The sequence below is a fragment of the Cherax quadricarinatus genome, chromosome 10, assembly GCF_038502225.1.
Source record: "Cherax quadricarinatus isolate ZL_2023a chromosome 10, ASM3850222v1, whole genome shotgun sequence".
NCBI lineage: Eukaryota > Metazoa > Arthropoda > Malacostraca > Decapoda > Parastacidae > Cherax > Cherax quadricarinatus.
In genome coordinates, this window is record NC_091301.1 from 6,242,805 (window position 1) to 6,264,131 (window position 21,327).

At 38.3% G+C, this 21,327-nt stretch overlaps 1 protein-coding gene across 1 annotated transcript; it reads right to left on the reverse strand.

The window, feature by feature from the left end:
- Positions 1-996: 996 nt before the first annotated feature.
- On the reverse strand, positions 997-19,921 carry LOC128687930 (putative RNA polymerase II subunit B1 CTD phosphatase rpap2). The gene is made up of 11 exons (XM_053775549.2): positions 19,784-19,921; positions 18,624-18,701; positions 17,905-18,019; positions 17,282-17,443; positions 16,439-16,604; positions 14,310-14,764; positions 11,634-11,757; positions 6,389-6,573; positions 4,156-4,346; positions 3,528-3,677; positions 997-1,854 (listed from the first exon to the last, which is right to left on the reverse strand). Exons 2-11 carry the CDS (start codon positions 18,692-18,694, stop codon positions 1,338-1,340), a joined length of 2,136 nt encoding a protein of 711 aa, XP_053631524.2. The 5' UTR covers positions 18,695-18,701; positions 19,784-19,921; the 3' UTR covers positions 997-1,337.
- Positions 19,922-21,327: the final 1,406 nt, after the last annotated feature.

The window sequence follows — 21,327 nt, forward strand, 5'->3', positions numbered from 1 at the left end:
GCTGGAAGTCCAAGCCCCTCACACACAAAACCTCCTTTACCCCCTCCCTCCAACCCTTCCTAGGCCGACCCCTACCCCGCCTTCCTTCCACTACAGACTGATACACTCTTGAAGTCATTCTGTTTCGCTCCATTCTCTCTACATGTCCGAACCACCTCAACAACCCTTCCTCAGCCCTCTGGACAACAGTTTATTATTATTATTATTATTATTATAATAAAAAAGAAGCGCTAAACCACAAGGGCTTGAGCATGTTGGAAAGGAAAGAGATGATACAAGCAGTTTTTATGAACTGACGTGCCATTGACGCATGAGCTAAGTATTAACACAAAGGAATTCAGGGAAACTGGTTAGTCAGACTTGAGTCCTGAAGGTGGTAAGCACAGTGCCTGCACTCGAAAGGAAATGTGTGGGTATGTTTTAAGAACGTAAGAAACAAGAAACGCTGCAACAGGCCTACTGGCCCATGTGAGGCAGGTCCAAGTTTTAATTCAGGTTATCTAAACTGTGATGTCAGGATGCTTCTGGCAAGACAGGGCTTGAATAAATGATGGTGAACGTGTTTCCTCTTTTTTCCTCCCTACCTCGGAGGGAGACAGCCAATGTCAAAGCAAGTTTTTTTTTTCTTTTTTTTTTTTAAGGTACCACACAAGTAAGGATACTCAGCTAATGCCAATGAAGAATAGCAGTTATCTGCATGCTACTGAACAGTGCCATATACTGTTATACAGTAATGCTGTTGGCCAAGTACCTTTTGATCAAGAAACCTTATATATGTGTAGCTGTTAGAGGAATATGCCCACTAAAAGTAGAAATGAAAGCATTTGAGAATAACCTACAGCATCAGTAATTTCACTCAGTTAAGCTGTTAGACTGTTAAGGTTGCTAGAATGTGTACAGTCTTACCTGAATGTAAATTTCAAGGGTTTGCATTAGGCATGCAGATGTTCATTACAGTAACTTAATTCTGCATTTATGTGATGTGTGTGCTGGTGGTACAGTACTGTAATAAAAAATAACCTATTGCACCATGATTTCAATTGTGTATTCTCACTAACCCTACTTTTCACACCCCACTACTTGCAGTACTGCAACCCCATTGAATTTAATGCACAAAATTATTGTATGCAAAGCAATAATGTCTACATACCATGAATTAATCCAACATTGTCTTACTGTATAACAAAATATTTCCCTATTTAGACTAGACATTACCCCTTACCTAGTCTTGCCATGATGTCTCAAGGCAAACTGACATAGCAGCTGAAGAAAGCAAATGCAGGGTGGAAAACAATACATTGTTGTTAGTCAGAGGCAACATGCTAAAAAATTTCTTTTCAGTCAAGTTCCTCAGCATCTGTGCAATTTTCTTTAAAATTAAAACTTTCCAATGTCACCTGATGATTATTTGATAGGTTCTCTTGCTTACTGCTACTAACATCTTCATGGTCTTGCTGAGCTGCACTTTCGAAGTCAGTGTTTGTTTCAAGAGTACTAACTTGGTTCAAACTGCATACTGCTTGGTTTGCTGTAGTGATTGGAACTTGGTCCAAGCTATGCTTACCCTGGCTTGGTGCATTGCTTGTGCTGGTGTCATGACTATCAGCTTTGTCCACATTACACTCCCCTTGGATTATTATTCCATTGTTTGGGTACAATTCATCTTGTTGGATCTGGATGCTCCCTTCTTTTTTTAAATTTTTGCACATAATATAGTTTATTTCTGTTAAATAAGATAGAATACGGTCGCAGTAATCCAAGTCGAGACCAAAAGTGGAGAGGACCATCTTTTGAATGTTGACTGCATCTGTGCTCTTCAATGCCTCTAAGATTACAGGATATCTTACTGTTAACCTGTTGAAGAAATATGTGATAAGTACATATAAATAATAATAATATAATCAGGCCAAGTGCCAAACCTAAGATAAATACATAAGAAAAACCTGTTAAGAGACAACTACTTAATTCATGGCTATGCAAATAATGTTTTTCACTAAGTACCAAGGAATGCAGTGCTTACTCTTAAAAATCAATACATGTAAAGAGGATGCAGATCAATGCTGTCAAAAGCATTCTGATTCTGAAACTTTCCCTCAGTAACATTTTGTTTTCACTAAATCTAAGCCATTTAGCTGGAGATTTAGGCTACATAAGCAGAACATACTTATGGGAAACAAGCCTAAAAAACTTGAGCACACAACAAAAGGATTAACCAACTCTTTTTGCCAGCTCAGATACTGTTATTGGTTTACTATCATATATATAACAGTACTTCCAAAAATAAGACATCATATAGTACTTCCAAATATGCAACTCTTTTGACAGTAATTATGCAAACTCCACATATTGTACCAGTGTACTTGGGATTGAACTGATCTCTTGGCAAATGCAAATCTACAATTAGACTGACAGCCCCAGAGTATACACAAGATTTCTATGGGGGGTAGCTGCAAATATTGCTCAGCTTACTTCATAAAGGAGATCCCAATACCACACAGGCTTGGTTAGATAAAATATCAAATCAATTGTCCATCACTCCTGTCCATGAATAAGGGAACTAGTATGCATGCTTTTCTGCTACTCTTCGGGTACCTTTTTTTTCTTTCTTTCATACAAACATACACTAAAGACTAAAATGCCAGTCACAATACCCACACTTAAGAAAGGAACCTTATGACAACAAATGTCCAGGACAAACCAAAATTTTGGCATAAGGTTCCTCTCCCAAGTACAGCTTATTTGTGAAAACGTTAAACAAATGCACCAGCCACTAAAAGACTACCCTCATCCGTTTTCAGCATCTCAAACTTAATTCCATCAATCTCAGCTGATTTACCCTCTTTTTGTACTGTCACCCTCTATCCTCAGTTCTGGTTCTTCCCTATTCCTAATTGATATTAGTCCTCCCTGCCCTTTACATGAAATAATAGCCTTCATTTCATCAGCAACAATTAGCTACAACATAAAATATTCACTCTGTCTTACCAGTACCTTTGCCTCTCCACTTAACATTTTACCTTTCATAACTGCTATTTCCAATGGCTTCTTGGACATTCTCCACTAATTTATCTGCCAAAGTGTTCTCTTAACATTAATTACTGATAAAGACTCACCCATTCTCTTGTATGCTCTCCTTTTGCACTCTGTCACTACTCGTTTAACCTCTCCCTTCTATTCATATAGTCTACCTTCTTTATATAATTTTTACATTGTTAGAAACCTTTCATACACTAACCCTTCCTCCCTCTCAACTCTTAACCCCCGTCATTCCTCGTTCCATCTATACTCATCTATGGCCACAAACCTCTGCTGTGCAATGCTAGTACTAAATTCTTAAATCCACTTTTTCTAAATATTTGTAAGGTTAGGATAAACTTTTAGGTTAGTTTTGCTGCAAAATAAATCAATATCTGACATATCAAAACTTAACTGCTTTCTTGGGGCAAAATCTGAGGTACAATAATCTCTCTATTTCTTCCTTCAACTCTCAAGTATTTATGCTAATAAAAACTCAACTGGGTGCTTACATTTTAAGCAGGATAATGGTGATGAGTCGCCACTGTTTAGGTTTAAAGGAGATGTTTTTTGGAGTCAAATCAAATGTTGCAATAAGGGCCTTCAGCAGGCGGTGAACTTCCAGACCATTTAGATATGTCACACTGATAATCTGTTGTAAGCTGACATATAAAAAGAATTTTAGTAAAGATACACTTGCATTGTGGAGAGCAAAGTCAATCTCACCATTGTCAATAATACACCAGCTATCTCCCACCATGGTAGAGTGATCCCACAAAAACAGGTAACAAATCCACAATCATTCACTTAATAGCTGCCTTCCCAGCAGTGCACATATATCACAATTCAAAGACCCTTCAAGCAGTGCCTACACCCTGAAGTAGGGATGAGGATGTTGCAGTCAGAGGGTAATCTGATTGTGATGTCAGCACATTTCTGGAAAGACAAGGATTGAACAGATGATGATGAATGTGCCTTCTCTGGATAACCCTGTCTTGGCAGGTACTAAAAATGATGTATTTCTGTCACCACTGAAAATATTTTAACTACTGCAAAATCTGAAAATAAAATCTTCAGTAACCCCCCCACTGGTGTTATGATTTCAAACACTGGGAACCAGTGCTATTTTGAGTTACTTACTATGCTTTAATTTTTTCTTCCACAATGTATTGACGCCAAGAAAGCTGAGAGTAATTATCAATGAAAGGAAGTACTACATGTGAGTCATCTTGTTCATCTGTTTTCTTGACTTTTCCTTTCTTGTTTTTCTTGTGTGCTGCCGCCTCCTCCTCTTGCTCGTACTGATCACTTCCTCCAAGAAATGATACAACCTAAACAGAAAGTCATTTTATACAATCATACATTTTGAGTAGGTGCTTTTCTCCATGAAATTATTACCCTTGTATTAAATACAACATGTCAGTATAGGTCATACAGTGGACAAGGAGACAAATGCATTATAGTGCAATCCTTTATTGACAATGTTTCACTCAAACAGTGGACTTTATCATGTCACAAATAGATCTATAATAAAAATAAGGCTGACTAACTCTTCATTAACATTTCTCATTAATTATTTTTCTTTAACTTGGTGGCCTGAGTCAATCTAAAATTTGATACTACAGTAATAGACTTAGATGTTAATTATATATTTATATGTGTGGCTACTGTACTTCTATTATTGGTAATTCCCTCAAGGGAGGTTCCTCGATGCTGGTGAGGGGCTTTTGCTCTGTGCTCCAATTCCCTGAATTAAGCCTGAATGCCTTCCATCTCCACCCCCCTTCCACAGGCACCTTATAATCTCTACGGGTTTAGCACTTTCCCATTATAGTACGTATTACTGGTAATAGGTAGGGTGTCCCCTAAAAAAGGAGTCACCATCATTCATTCAACAGCTGTCTTTCCAGAAGTGTAGAGATATCACAATTCAAATAATCCTCGAAACTGTAACATTTCCCATGTCCCTCCTCCTCCGGAGTGCAGTCACTGTATTTCCCACTGCCTGGACTCAAAACCAGCTAACCAGTTACTCCTAATCCCTTCATAAATGTTACCTGGCTCACATTCCACCAGCATGTGTAACCATTAAAACCACTTGGAGAATAAATTAATCACAGTACGTTGGCTGGAACAATACGCAAATAGCCCATACTTAGGAGAAGGAAAATGATGACGATGTTTCAGTTCAACTTGCACCATTCTCTCTCTCTCTTCGTCCTCACCTCCTTTCATATATATTCTTGTCTTCTTCCCTTCTCACTTCATTGTGACTTTCCAATGGTCCAAGTTGGACCAAAACATCATTAGAGTACTTTCCCTGTCCTAAGTGGGGATTATTTGTGTATTAAAAACCACTTGTCTCCATTCACTCTGACTTAACACACACAAGCCTGCTGGATGCTCAAGCTCCTGGCACTCAAAACCTCCATTATATCTTCCCTTTAACCCTTACCTGGACAGCCTTACCCTTGCTTCCTACCACATGACAAATTCACTCTGATGCGATCAGTGTGGTTCACAAAAAAAGTAAGGAAAATTACAGTGATGAAGAAATGTGTTGATGACCTGATCAAAACCTAGGTAGTAGGTTGGTAGACAGCAACTGCCCAGGGAGGTACTACCTTCCTGCCAAGTGAGAGTAAAACGAAAGCCTGTAATTGTTGTACATGATGGTAGGATTGCTGGTGTCTTTTTTTTCTGTTTCATAAACATGCAAGATTTCAGGTACGTCTTGCTACTTCTACTTACACTTAGGTCACACTGCACATACATGTACAAGCATATACAGTGGAACCTCAAATATCGAACTTTCTTCGGTCCAGAAGTCTGTTCGAATGCCTTTACCGAATGAATTTATTCCCATCAGGAATAATGTAAATTAGATTAGTCCATTTCAGACCCTTAAAAATACACTTATAAAAGCACTTACAAAAATACACTTACATAATTGGTTGTGTTGGGAGCAGTTCGATTTTGAGGTTCCACTGTAAATACATACCTCTCTGGGTTTTCTTCTATTTTCTTTCTAGTTCTTGTTCTTGTCTATTTCCTCTTATCTCCATGGGGAAGTGGATCAGAATTCTTCCTCCGTAAGCCATGCGTGTTGTAAGAGGCAACTAAAATGCCAGGAGCAAGGGGCTAGTAACCCCTTCTCCTGTATATATTACTAAATGTAAAAGGAGAAATTTTCGTTTTTCCTTATGGGCCACCCCGCCTCAGTGGGATATGGCCAGTGTGTTGACAGAAAGAAAGAAAGACCTGATCAAAATTACTGGAGCCACTGATGGGACTGGAATGTTTCAATCTCATAAAGCAAGGGGACACCTATATGTTTTAAAAGACCAAAACTCATTGACACACAAGATTGTACCTTCATTTGTAGTTGCTTTGCATCCTTCTGCAGCTGCTGGTAATCAGGTAATGGACATTTGGGTTTGTAGTCTGCAACAACACATTCAGTCCTCAGTAGCTCTGCTTCGCACATCCTCTCCTCGTAATCCAGCTTGCGGCAGATAGTGATATATTTGGCTTTGGCTTCCACTCCCAAACTCAGACCTAAAAATATAAATATTGGCATAATAGCTGTATCATTAATTTTCTCTCTCCAATCCCAAAGCAAGTTTTCAACTTGCCTTGGGATTGGAGAGAGAAATACTAAAGATAAAATGGCATAAAATGAGCCTAAGATTATCAAGGTAGAGGAAACACAGTACAGTGGACCCTCGGTTATTGGCCGCAATCCGTTCCAGAAGGTCGGCCTAAATCCGAAATAATATTTCCCATAAGAATTAATGTAATACAATTAATCCATGCGTGAGCATGTTTGATAGGAGTGAATGGACACAAATGGTTTTTAATACTTGACGTGCTGTTGGAGTGTGAGCAAAGTAACATTTATGAAGGGGTTCAGGGAAACCGGCAGGCCGGACATGAGTCCTGGAGATGGGAAGTACAGTGCCTGCACTCTGAAGGAGGGGTGTAAATGTTGCAGTTTAAAAACTGTAGTGTAAAACACCCTTCTGACAAGACAGTGATGGAGTGAATGATGGTGAAAGTTTTTTTTTTTTCGGGCCACCCTGCCTTGGTGGGAATCGGCCAGTGTGATAATAATAATAATAAAAAAAAATTAATCCATTCCAGACACCCAAAAATATTAACAAAAAATACATTTTTCAAAGATTAACTATAGTTTTACATACACAAAACAATGAGAAAGAAATATAAAGCACTAATTTTACTACATTACATACCTTTATTGAAGACTCTTGTTGGCATATGGAAGAAGGCGAAGAGGGGTTACTTCCCTTCTGTCTTTTACTGCCACTAGGACCAGCTTGCGTCACTGCACCCCTGTAGCACAAAAAACTGTCCACTACCTGCTACACTCCCTCCCTGCCTGCTACACTCCCTTCCACACTCCCTGTTTCCCTGCTACACTCCCTTCCTCCATGCTATACTTCCTGCCTCCCCTCTACATACACTGCCTGCCTGCTACACTCCCTGCCTTCCTCCTACACTCCCTGCTACACCCTGCCTCCCTACTACATTTCCTGCCTCCCTGCTACACTCCCTGCCTCCTTGCTACACTCCCTCCCTGCCTGCTACACTCCCTGCATGCCTGCTACACTCCCTGCCTGACTGCTACACTCCCTATATGCCTTATACACTCCCTGCATGCCTGCTACACTCCCTGCATGCCTGCTACACTCCCTGCATGCCTGCTACACTCCCTGCATGCCTGCTACACTCCCTGCATGCCTGCTACACTCCCTGCATGCCTGCTACACTCCCTGCATGCCTGCTACACTCCTTGCCTCTATGCCTGCCTGCCTTGAATTCTATCATGTTTCTCACTTTTTTTTACCAAAGGAACTTTACTAGGAACTTTCTTTGGGCCCATGGTTGCTTATTTTGCAGTTGCACTCAATCAATAACCACAAAAAACAATGGATTATAGCAAAATGTTTGGATGAATGCGTGGGGGCTTCCTCACTCACCCAGAGACACCCAGATTGACTCATGAATGCGGTGGAGCGCGGGTAGACGCCTCCAATATGGCCGATCTCCGAAATAATGGCCTATAACCAGGATACAATTTTGGCCAAAAAGGTGGGAGAAAACTGAATTGGCCAATATCTGGAACGGCCGATAACTGAGGGTCCACCGTACATATACACCTACCATCAGACTTACGACCTGCTCGACATACGTCCACTCGACTTACGACCGTGCATCTGGCAGCTGGGCTGGGCTGGCTGATGCACACCACTGTACAATATTTGACAACACTTGCGGCGGCAATGCGTCATGCAGGCAGCATCAATTTGAGTAACCCTGTCCTATCAGCAGCATCATACTGTATTAACTGTACTAACTGGACAGTAAATTTCACCATGGCCCCTAAGATGAAGTCTGAATTTTGCACTGGAGATTGTGGCAAGAAAGGCTCTTACTCTCAAACTCTCCATTCGTTTTCACTGTTGCACATAAACCTGTCTGTATCTGTCTGCCTGTTTATCTGTCTGTCTACTAGTGTGTCTGTCTTTCTGTCTACCTGTGTGTCTGTCTTTCTGTCTACCTGTGTGTCTTTGTCTGCCTGTGTCTTTGTCTACCTGTGTCTGTCTTTATGTCTACCTGTGTCTGTCTGTGTCTACCTGTGTGTCTGTCTTTCTGTCTGTCTACCTGTGTGTCTGTCTTTCTGTCTGTCTACCTGTGTGTCTGTCTTTCTGTCTGTCTACCTGTGTGTCTTTCTGTCTACCTGTGTCTGTCTTTGTCTACCTGTGTGTCTTTGTCTACCTGTGTCTGTCTTTCTGTCTGTCTACCTGTGTGTCTGTCTTTCTGTCTACCTGTGTGTCTGTCTTTGTCTGCTTGTCTGTCTCAGAGCCACTCATTAAGAGTGTACTTGGTCTTAAAGATGCCATATTAATAATGATAATAACAATAATAATCACTGAGGAGCATTAAATGTGTATAAAACGTTAATATAGACATTTTGCTTAATCCATCTATGATTTTTTTCAAAATTATATAATAAACATGCTACATAACATATAAATTAACAAATATGAGATGTTTTTCTGGTCGGCTTGACAGTGAACAGGAACCATTCGTGTCGGGGCTGGTAACAACAACAACAATGTTTGTTTACGTAACTCGTGAACATTCTACATTCTCATTCTCTCTCTCATTTATTCATTTAATCTTGTTTACTCACCTCTCTCTCTACATTAAAACTACAGATATTTTAAGATAGGTAATGAGTGGACACGATTATTATAGCTTAATAATAACAATAATAATAATAGTACATATGTATTATTGTAATAATAATGATTATTAATATTATTATTAATTTAGGGCACTGGAGCACAGATCCACTGTATAGCACTTTGTCTGGATTTTTTGGGTTATCCTAGGTAATTTATAATATGTATGATAACTTGACTTACGTGTACCTGAGAGAGAGAGAGAGAGAGAGAGAGATACAGAGATACAGAGACAGCCACATTCTGTCAGCCAGTCAGCCAACTACCCACCCATCCAGCCACCCACCCACCCATCCAGCCACCCACCCAGCCACCCACCCATCATCCAGCCACCCACCCATCCAGCCAGCCAGCCAGCCACCCACCCGGCCAACCACAGACCCGGCCACCCAGCCAGCCAGCTGGATACGTATTACACATGTTCCAGAGTTGTTTCTCTTTACTTAGGGTATAGGTTACACAACATTCCGGCAGGATGACACTACCAGTGGTATTCTCCCATTCCACTGTGTCGACAATACATAAAGATAATAGTAACATATGATACTGTATGCGATGTAAAATTTACAATACATATCACTATCATGTATACATTATATACAGTACATAAATAATTAAAATACAACAATAGAAGTAAATTATGGTAAAAAGAATGAAATAATGATTGTACATTACATTATAGTATTATGTAGGTAGTTTATATAGGAAAGTTTTGACATTATGCCCTACCCAATACAGTGGACCCCCGGTTAACGATTTTAATCCGTGCAAGAGGGCTCATCGTTATGCGAAATAATCGTTATGCGAATGAATTTTCCCCATAAGAAATAATGGAAATCAAATTAATCCGTGCAAGACGCCCAAAAGTATGAAAAAAAATTTTTTTTACCACATGAAATGTTAATTTTAATACACACAAACTGAAAAAGGCATGCACAATTAAATGACACTTACTTTTATTGAAGATCTGGTGATGATTGATGGGATGGGAGGAGGGGAGAGCATTATCTTCTTACTGTTTAGAAGGGGAATCCCCTTCCATTAGGACTTGAGGTAGCAAGTCCTTTTCCGGGGTTACTTCCCTTCTTCTTTTAATGCCACTAGGACCAGCTTGAGAGTCACTGGACCTCTGTCGCACAACAAATCTGTCCATAGAGCTCTGTACCTCCCGTTCCTTTACGATTTGTCTAAAATGGGCCACAACATTGTCATTGAAATAGTCACCAGCACGGCTTGCAACAGCTGTGTCAGGGTGATTTTCATCTATAAAGGTTTGCAGTTCAACCCACTGTGCACACATTTCCTTAATCTTTGAAGTAGGCACAATGGATTCCACAACTGGCATAGGCTTCTCAGGGTTAGCCCCAAACCCTTCAAAATCTTTCTTAATTTCCATACTAATTCTCACCCTTTTTACCACAGGGTTGGCACTAGAAGCTTTCTTGGGGCCCATGGTCACTTATTTTCCAGAAACAGCACCGAAAATACTGTAATAATACGAAATATTCCGAGTGTATGCTTGGATGTTACCGCGGAGGCTGGCTGGTAAACAATGGGACGGAGCGGCACATGTGAGGCTGGCTGAGGGCACATTGGACGCGTCTCGGACGAAAATCGGTATGCGGGTTTTTAATCGGTATGCGGGGCAAAAATTTTGCGATAAAAGTAATCGTTATGCGGAAAAATCGCTATGCGATGCCATCGTTATGCGGGGGTCCACTGTATGTCGGCAATTTTCAAAGGTTCGACTTATGACCGGTTGGTCGGAACCAAGCTTGGTCGTAAGTCGGATGATAGGTGTATATATTTATACATAGAGACCTCTATATCTACATTCAGATATCTCTCTCTCTCTCTCCAGAGGATTTATATGTTACCAACGCATATTGATTTTTTCAACACTTTGGCCATCTCTCACCAAGGCAGGGTGGCCCAAAAAAAGAAAGAACACTTTTACATCATTCACACATGATCAATGTCTTTGCATAGGCGCCTAGATACGACAGTTCAGATGTCACTCCAAACAGCCACTATCCCAGACCCCTCCTTTAAATTGCACTAACACTGATAAATAAATACATTGACGTGCTGTTGGAGTACGAACAAAGTAACATTTATGAAGGGGTTCAGGGAAACCAGCAGGCCGGACTTGAGTCCTGGAGATGGGAAGTACAGTGCCTGCACTCTGAAGGAGGGGTGTTAATGTTGCAGTTTAAAAACTGTAGTGTAAAGCACCCTTCTGGCAAGACAGTGATAGAGTGAATGATGGTGAAAGTTTTTCTTTTTCGGGCCACCCTGCCTTGGTGGGAATTGGCCAGTGTGATAATATAATATAATATTGCTACTAACCTAAAGTTGTGTCATAATTTTCCCAATTACGACCAATGTGCTCCAACATCCCTCGCACATACTGGTCTCCTAACACCTCACGTAATGAGTCGAAAGACATCCACTCTCTTAATGCCATCTCTACCTGAGTGAACATAAAACAGTCAGTATCAGACAATATCATAAATATACAGCACGTAAACATGAGAAAATACCATAATCACTTCTGTGATTATGGTATATGGTGATTATTGGAATCTTTACAAACACTGTAAACTCATAAAAATTACATTTTACATATCAGGTACAGTGGTACCTCGGTATATGTCCTTAATCCGTTCCAGGACCTTGGACTTATACCAAACAGGACATATACCAAACAAATTTTCCCATTAGAAATACAGTGGTCCCTCATTTCTCGTAATTAATCCGTTCCTGGAGGAGCTACTATAAACGAAATTTACGATTTGCGAATCAATTTTCCCCATAAGAAATAATGTAAATACAATTAATCCGTTTCTGACACTCAGAAGTATTAAAACAAAAAAATTTTTTACATGAAATATACATGTAGTACATAAACAATACAATGGCAAATGATGAATGAAACATTAACAGCATAACACTTACCTTTATTGGAGATTCTTCTTAGTGTATGGGAGACTGGAGGAGGAGAGAGATTGGATTGTTAACAGTTTGGAAGGGGAATCCCCTTCCAGCAACACCTCAGGTATCAATTGCTTCTCTGGGGTTGCTTCTCTTCTCTGTTTCTTAATGCCACTAGGACCACCTTGAGAGTCACTCTAGTCCTGTCTTGCAAAGTAACTGTGGAGAGAGCTCTGTTTCTGGCGTCTCTTTAACACTTCCCTAAAATGGTACAAGACTTTGTCACTGTACATATTTCTCACCTTCTTTACCACAGGCTTGGCACTAGGAGCTTTCTTTGGAGCCATGGTAGCTTATTTAGTACTTGCAAGCACTAAAATGAGTGGAATATTATGAAATATTTCGTAGGAGCACTTGAGGGGACCTTCACTCACTGGTAAACAATGCCACACTGGCTGGGTAGGGAGGTCTCCCGGGCTCACACTGTGCGTAAGTGTCCTGGACAAACTACTATTCGCGAGTCAACCTATGAAAAGCGAGTCCATGTTTATACGAAAATACCCCTATGATTGGCGATATTTACGATTGCCGAGAACTACGAAAAGCGAGGGACCACTGTATAGGGAAAATGATTAATCTGTTCCCATGAAAAAAATCCTATTGTTACTGGCATATTATACATTGATGGGGTTGTATAAAATAATTTAAACACTGCTTAATACTAAAATATGTAATTTAAACACTGCTTAATACTAAAATATGTAATTTAAACACTGCTTAATATTAAAATACTTATATAAATACAAAAGAATTAGATGAAATAAATGCAAATTTAACCTGACTTTACTTTGCTAATAGTACATAATAACAGTCACTCTTGGGCACATTAAATGTCTTCTTTTACGTTAATATAGACATTTTCATTAATCCATCTATGATATTTTCTTCAAAATTATAAAGAAACACGTTACATAGCATATAAACACGCTATGTTTATATGCCAGGCGGAGGGAAAACATTACGTTGTCTCTGGTCCAGCACCAAAGAAAACGTGCATGAATCTGTGTTTGGCCTAGTCACTCCGTTTTTGTTTACAATTCTCAACATGAATTATTCATTACTTCTCCCTTCGTTTATGATGGCATCTAAAGGTAGTTGTTAGAAACGATTAAATTCAGTGAACAAGATATGTTGATGGTAATAATATGGCTCTGGGCCGCAGTGTAGCGCGTGGTGTTGTGACTCCTACTGACCCATACAAGTTATAGCACGCATGTCGTATTCCAAACAAAGATCATACACCAAGCAAAAATTTTCACGTCCAAACAGGACGTATACCAAGTTGGACTTATTCAAAAGCGGACGTATACCGAGGTACCACTGTAATTATAAGGGATGGGATTTCATTAAGATTTAATGTATAAAGAAGAAATGCAATATAAGAGCTGTGGGACACATTCAGTGGGAAGACTTGAAAATACAAACACTCCTGGCATGTTCCAAAATTACATCTTAAAGCATGACAACTTACTTTCAATGTTCGGGTTCACTGAAATGCTACTAGAATAACAACCTGCCATTAAAATTTGGTCTATTTAACTAGCAAATACTGTTTTCTTTCCACTCAATGGAGGGAAATGGCATCAAATACCACTAAAAATATATGCTGTATAATGCAATCCTATGCTGACAATGTTTCACCCACACAGTGGGCAAAATGTTATCAATAAAGGACTGCATTATACTTCATTTGCAGTCTTATATTTTACATTTCTTAACACAGTTATAAGAACACTTTAATCTTTACCCTTTAGCATTACTTTACTCATGTGCCATAAGCATAATCTTTAATAATAAATCCATAACTGCAGCATTTATGTAATTTATGCTGCTTCCCTGCAAGTCACAGATGTTGCATTTACTACACAGTAAAAGGTCATTTGATTTCTGATTCTGTGAATTTCTGTAAAGACAGCTATTGAATGAATGATCGTAAATGTGCTGACTTCTTGGGATCACTTTCTCTTGGTTAAAAAATTAAGATCTATGAGAGCAAAAAGAGATGAACAGACATGTACTGAAGTGACTTACTTCATGGACAGAAGAAAGAGGCTCTAATTTGGCTTCCATATTTCCATTTATGTCAATACCAGCTTCTTGTTGATCTTTATTTATGTGCCCTTTTTCATTTTTATGACTTTGTGGCTTCCTTCCTGGTTTGCATTCTGATCTGCTTTCTGGCTTGCTTTCTTGCCTGCTTTCTGATTTGTTTTCTGGCTTGCTTTCTTGCCTGCTTTCCGGTTTGCTTTCTGGGTTGCTTTCTAGTTTGCTTCCTGGCTTGCTTTCTGATTTGCTTTGTAGTTTTCTTTCTGATTTGCTTTCTGGGTTGCTTTCTAGCTTGCTTTCTGACTGGTTTTCTGACTTGCCCTCCAACTTGCTTTCATCATCAATCACTGTATTTTCTGAACATGTGACTAAGGTCTCTTCAGCAAGCTGAGAAACTGATGTAAATGATTTCATTTCCTCCTCCAGGGTTTGCAATCCTCCTAGAATAAATTACAGTAAATTATTTATACAGTTTTATAACTGTAGTGTAAAGCACCCCTCTGGCAAGACAGTGATGGAGTGAATGATGATGAAATTTCTCTTTTTCGGGCCACCCTGCCTTGGTGGGAATCGGCCGATGTGTTAATAAATAAAATAATTTATACAGTAAATACCATTGTAGTAAAGCAGTCACAACATATTTGTGTGAACTGGATAGACTGTTGTATGAGCAGATTTATGTTACACTGGAATACAAATAAATTTGTGAGTTGGATATGCTGGGATGTGAACAGATTTCTACGAGATGGATAGACTAGGATATGAACAGATTTGTATGAGCTGAATAGACAGCTCTGAACAGCAACAGCCTGGTTAAGCAGATTAGCACCAGATGAGCCTGGTCCATGGCTGGGCTCCGGGAGTAGACTTTTGGACCTCATCAAAGGTTTGTGAGAGTTTAATGAAATGAGCTATGAAAATATAAATTAAAGAAGAGATGGACACTTGTACAGGCATAAATGTCAAAGTCCTGATTGGTTCACCAAGGTGGTAAGAGCAAATGATAGGAATGATTATCGTTTATTCAGGGGGGAGTGATAAACTCTGGAGAGTCATACAGCACCTACGGAAATGGGAGGTAATCAGGTTTGATCTGAAGAAGTGGAGGGTAGTTTAAATTCCTTGGATCAAAAGATCTTCACCAGCATCAAGGTTCCCCCACCCTCCCCACTTGATGGGATGGTAGAAAGAAAAGATGTAAACACTAAATAAAGTGTTTAAGTGTTGTACCTTGGGTGTAAATATTATTATTATTATCATCATCATGGAATAAGCATTAAACCTGTAAGGGCTACACAGCACTGGGAAAATGAAAGTTAATCAGGTTTCATCTGAGTAAGGAGAAGATAGCTCAAATAAAGAGCCTTTCACCAGCATGAAGGCACTCATATTGAAGGAATAAAAAAAAATGTACTACACTGGGATGTTCATGTTGTATTTTGGTCACCCAACTAAATCAACTGCATCCCATGACTTCCATTAAAAAAAAAAAATGGAAGATACTGTATGGTATTCATTCAACCCACTGCTTTCCTTTTCAGAAAGTTTAGTCTAACACTGAAATATCTGGGAAAAAATTTTAATATAGTAATAATGTCTCTCTAGCAGAATTAATGTGGTGTCACTATGTCGAGGCTGTGAGTCATCTGACAGTTAGCTGTCTGTCTGGCAACTCTGCCTTGCACAATGGTATTAATTTTGCTGCTGTATGATTGAGAATGTATACATTACATGTATTTCATCAAACAAAATGGGTGCAAGGGGTGAGAACTGTTAGGTCTGGAATGTAATATACGTACATCCATTAGACTGAACAAAATATTTTGATTATTTTTTTTTTTTTTTTTTGCATTTTTAGTGTTTTACACAGAGTAAAACACTACTATGATTCTATTAACCAAGGGATCCATCTCTGGTGAATACAGTACTTATCTTTCCAAATTTCATTGAAAAAAAGTGATAGGATTTAGTTATGGAATATTATGGGAAAATGTAATTCATTTAAGATATTCTTCACACTTAAGAATTTTTTCTCAGGGTTGTTTTATAGGGGGCCACTGTATACTGTACAAGTGTAAAGATTTTTTTTTTTTTTTTTTAAGAAAATAGCTTACCTGTAACATCAATAAATTTTCCAGAGAGACCTTGCAGCCGTTTCATTTTAGGAATTTTAACATCAGTAATAAACTTGTTTTCATCATATCGCAGATAAAGAGGGTCTCTCGCCAGCTGTTTCCGTACAATTTCTGAAGCTTCATAGCACACAGCACTGCAAAAGTTCTGTAATGAAAATCCACAATCAATTAGAAATTTTAAAATAATATTAAGAGTAAATAATTTGAATACAAATAGTATGTTGGCTTTTTTTTTTAATAAATGTAGTATCTACCATATTTTAAATCAAATAAGAGACTGGCACATCAGATACCCTACTCTATTTTTTATAGAAAAACTACCTTAGTGCATTTTATCATATGCTGAGTAGTTATTCTTTACAAGCCTTCTACAGTGATGTGTCTATGAAGGATGCACAGTAAGTCCACAACATATAATAAGTACCATACCTTTACTTTCATAATAAAATTAAAAGGAACTTGGTGGTATGCTACCTCTGGAAACATAACTCCCACAATTTTGGGGATTGCACTGTATGTGAGCATGAAGCCATGAGCTTCTCTTCTTCCACCACCATTATCCCAAGGCCCTTTCCATCCCACTCAACCCGCTCCACTCCACTATACACCACCATCAACAAACACCACCATTTCCACCATTACTACTACCAACCCCAAAACCCACATAACGTGAAAAGAAACTTGTATTATAGACCAAGTTTGACTAGTTTCATTACAGAGGATATCCTCTTCTGTAGGCTGAAACCAGAAATGTTAAATCCTGTTCCTAAAAGATCATTTATTTAATTCAAATGTAAAAATAATTTAAATTATGGTACGTACTCTTCTTTCGGAGATATCATAGACCTTGTTGTTGCGGATAATGTAAGTCCTCTTCCCGAACTGGTCTGTGAATTGTCTAGAGCAGAGTGGATAACCACACAAGCCAGTTAAGGCTCTCTCAGTGACTATGTCATCATAAATAGCTGGATCAATGTACCGAGCCTAAGGAGATATGCAGTAATTAAACTTATTATGCCCACTATAGGTTTCTATGGAAAATATTAGTCTTTGTTGACAGCATTAGACTGATACCTGTGAGACTATGACAGGTTATAAATCGCTTATTTTCACACTGTCTAAACTGTAAAAAGTCACATATTTCTACATACAGTGCATGCATATACATATTGTTATATGATTTTTTCAGCTCCGGAAGACTTAAAAATATATTATGCAATAGTAATTCTTTGATTCCCCACTTCTCTAACAGTCTTATAATATCATTATCGTATTCCATTAACTGGTTCACCAATGCAACACACATTTAATACTTTACAGTCTCTGCCTCAGTGAGCTGAGTCAAATTGTCTTTCATGCACTGAGAGATACTATACTACTACTAATATATGTTAATATATTTATTATTTAATTAAAACTTAAAGTTAAAAATATATTAAACATACCTGTTGAACAAAATAGATAGGAGTGACAGCTTTTTCTATCATGCTGAGGAATATATTCTGGGCACGGGCCTTGCTTAACTTCATCAGCTCAGCAGTGCCAATGATGCTTTCCTGTCTATAAGATATTTAATATTTGCTAAATTAGAAGGAAAGAGCTTTAAATTATGGATGTATACCTATTACAGTACCTGCACTCCCTTTCTCATATGATATTTAACATTTACTAAATCAGAGAAGGGAAGAGCATTACTATTCTCTCTCTAATAATATACTAAGTGAATGAAGTGCATACATGGCTCAGTCATTTGTATAGCCTGACAAAGGTCTCACTTCATACATGAGTCAAATGTCTGATGAACCTATATATATATATAATGAAGTCAAATTTTTCAGATTAACATGTGACCATTATCTGCCTCAGAGGAGGAGCTGTGGGGGACGGAGGGTGAAGAAAGTGGGATAAACATATTTTATATACAGTATTTATCTTTTAAACTGTGTAAGTACACAAGAACTCTTAAAGAAATAATTTTATACAAGTATATTGGTTTTTATTTTGAATTAAAAATCATCCTATGGATAAATGTACACTTTTGGTTTAGGACTGCCAAAATTTTAACACTGAAAGAAAAACATACACTACTTCACACAAAACTGTAAAAATTAATTACTATACATGTAAGTAACATTAATCAGATCATGTCCACATAATGACTTACCTTCTGGATGTCTTTTTTGTCCCGGATCCAACATTGTCTGGAGGTTTCAAAAATTCCTCCTGTCTCAACATATTTCACCTGAAACAACAAAAGTTAGGTAATAAAATTAAAAAAAAAAAAAAAAAAAACGGTGCATCAGCATTAGTATAGTGCAACACCTGTATTAAGCAACCCACAATGCACTGCATACTAGTGGCTTAATTCTTGTGCCTACCAATGTTTCGTTACATGTAAACTACATTATTTTGTATCGCCTAAATTATTATTACAATCACAAGTAAGCATTAAACCCACAAGGGTCATACAGAGCTGTGTACCGCATAAAGAAATAAAAATTGTATTTGTAAGTTTACTTAGGTATAGGTACACATAAAGTGTTATACAAATTATCATACACTGTAACATATGTGTAAATTACCTAGGATAACCTGCCTCTCCCCCCACAAAAAAAAAATCACGGTGACTTATTTCCACTGGGGTCCTTGTATTAGAGAGACATATTAAATTTATTCAGGTAGAGGTACACATAAATGCTGTTACATAAAATATTATACATAGCAGCATATGTGCAGATTACCCAGGATAACCCAAAACAGTCAAAGTGAATTATTTTCATTGGGGTCCTTGTAATAACTTATTATTTAAACCTTAAAAGTTAAAACAAGTAAGTAACTTAACTATGTGGAAAGCAGTTACAATAAAAGGAGATGAACTAGGAATAAGGGAATAAGATAAACTTGAATTATTTACATTAACATTAAAGATAGGATCAGATCACAATATTAAGTATTATTATTATTATAATCAAGGGGGAAGCGCTAAACCCGGAGGATTATACAGCGCCTGAGGGGGGGGGGGATGTGGAAGGCATTCAGGCTTAATTCGAGGAACTGGAGCACAGATCCAATTCCCTAAATCAAGAGCCTCTCACCAACATCAAGGAACCTTCCTTGAGGGGACAATATTAAGTAGATGTATGCTAGCTATACAAGAAATCACTCTCCTCCTGCCCATAATGCTCTGCATACAAGGGGCTTTTGGCATGTACACCCAATCACTATATTTCTTTGTACACCTATGTATCATGTCCTAATAAAAAATAAATAAATTACATGAGTCATGTAATCAAATGTAATTACTAGGTGTAGATGATAACTTACTGGTTAGTATGATTATTATTACTACAATCAAAGTAAGCGCTAAAGCCGAATGGCTCGTACAGCACTGCGGTGATTAAGAGATATTCTCTGTTAATGTATGTTGCAACGGATGGACTCTACGTGAGAGTTGTTGTTATTGGATTAAAGGGCAGCGACGGCACTAGGGCCGTATGAACCCGACTCTCGGTACCGGACCCAGACCACCACCCCGACCACTGCTTGTCGACATTAGGGGTTAAAAAGACAGAAGAGGGACTTTTATTAGTACGTTTGCTTCACGTACGTGAAAATATTAAGTCTTGATGAAGCCTGACGTAAGTGAAACATCTACATGAATTATGGGGTGGCCGATAATTGGTTAGAGAGACACGTTCATCAGCAGACATCCTTGAGTAGTACCGTGTTTCACTTACAGGAGGCTTTATCAAGACTTACTAAAGCCTCGAATAGGTGAAATTTGTACTAATAAAAATCTTTTGTTAATTGCATCTTTCAAATCACTCACTGGCTATGCCGTGCTTCAGCTACCCTCAGTAGTCCTCAAAGAATCACTGTGAGGAATACTGACGGGTACCTGACCCAGGACTTTATAAAGCGGTATATTAAGATCTGCATTGTGTTAATATTCAGTGCCACACTAAAATTAATACCAGATATTCACAGAAATATCACAGTTATCTATGCTGATGCCATTCCAATACTTACTAAACTTTTCTTTAAACTGCCAACCATTCTATATCATAGACAAAGAACCTGTGACAATACAAGCCCTATAATTTTTGTTTAACAGATGCACAGGTATCCGTAAAAATAAACTACCCAAATTAGTGGTTCATGATGTAATTTTTTAAGCCCTCCGTATATTAGATATAACTGTACAGATCTCAAAGCTTTAAGTCCCTCATCCAGAGAGACTGACCACCTTCAATATTTCTTCAAGGTTGATGGATCGATCACATCACCGTTACCTCTCCATTGCTTCTATACTCTCCATATTAAGGACCCCAATGGAAATAAGTTAGATAGTCCTTGATGACGCACTGACTTTCTTGGGTTATCCTGGGTGGCTAACCCTCCGGGGTTAAAAATCCGAACGAAATCTTATCTTAAACAACACTACACTAAACAACATTACACTACACTAAACAACACTACACTACACTAAACAACACTACACTACACTAAACAACACTACACTAAACAACATTACACTACACTAAACAACACTACACTACACTAAACACAACTACACTACATTACACAACACTACACTAAACAACACTACACTACACTAAACAACACTACACTACACTAAACAACACTACACTACACTAAACAACACTACACTACACTAAACAACACTACACTACACTAAACAACACTACACTACACTAAACAACACTACACTACACTATACAACACTACACTACACTAAACAACACTACACTACACTAAACAACACTACACTACACTATACAACACTACACTACACTATACAACACTACACTACACTATACAACACTACACTACACTAAACAACACTA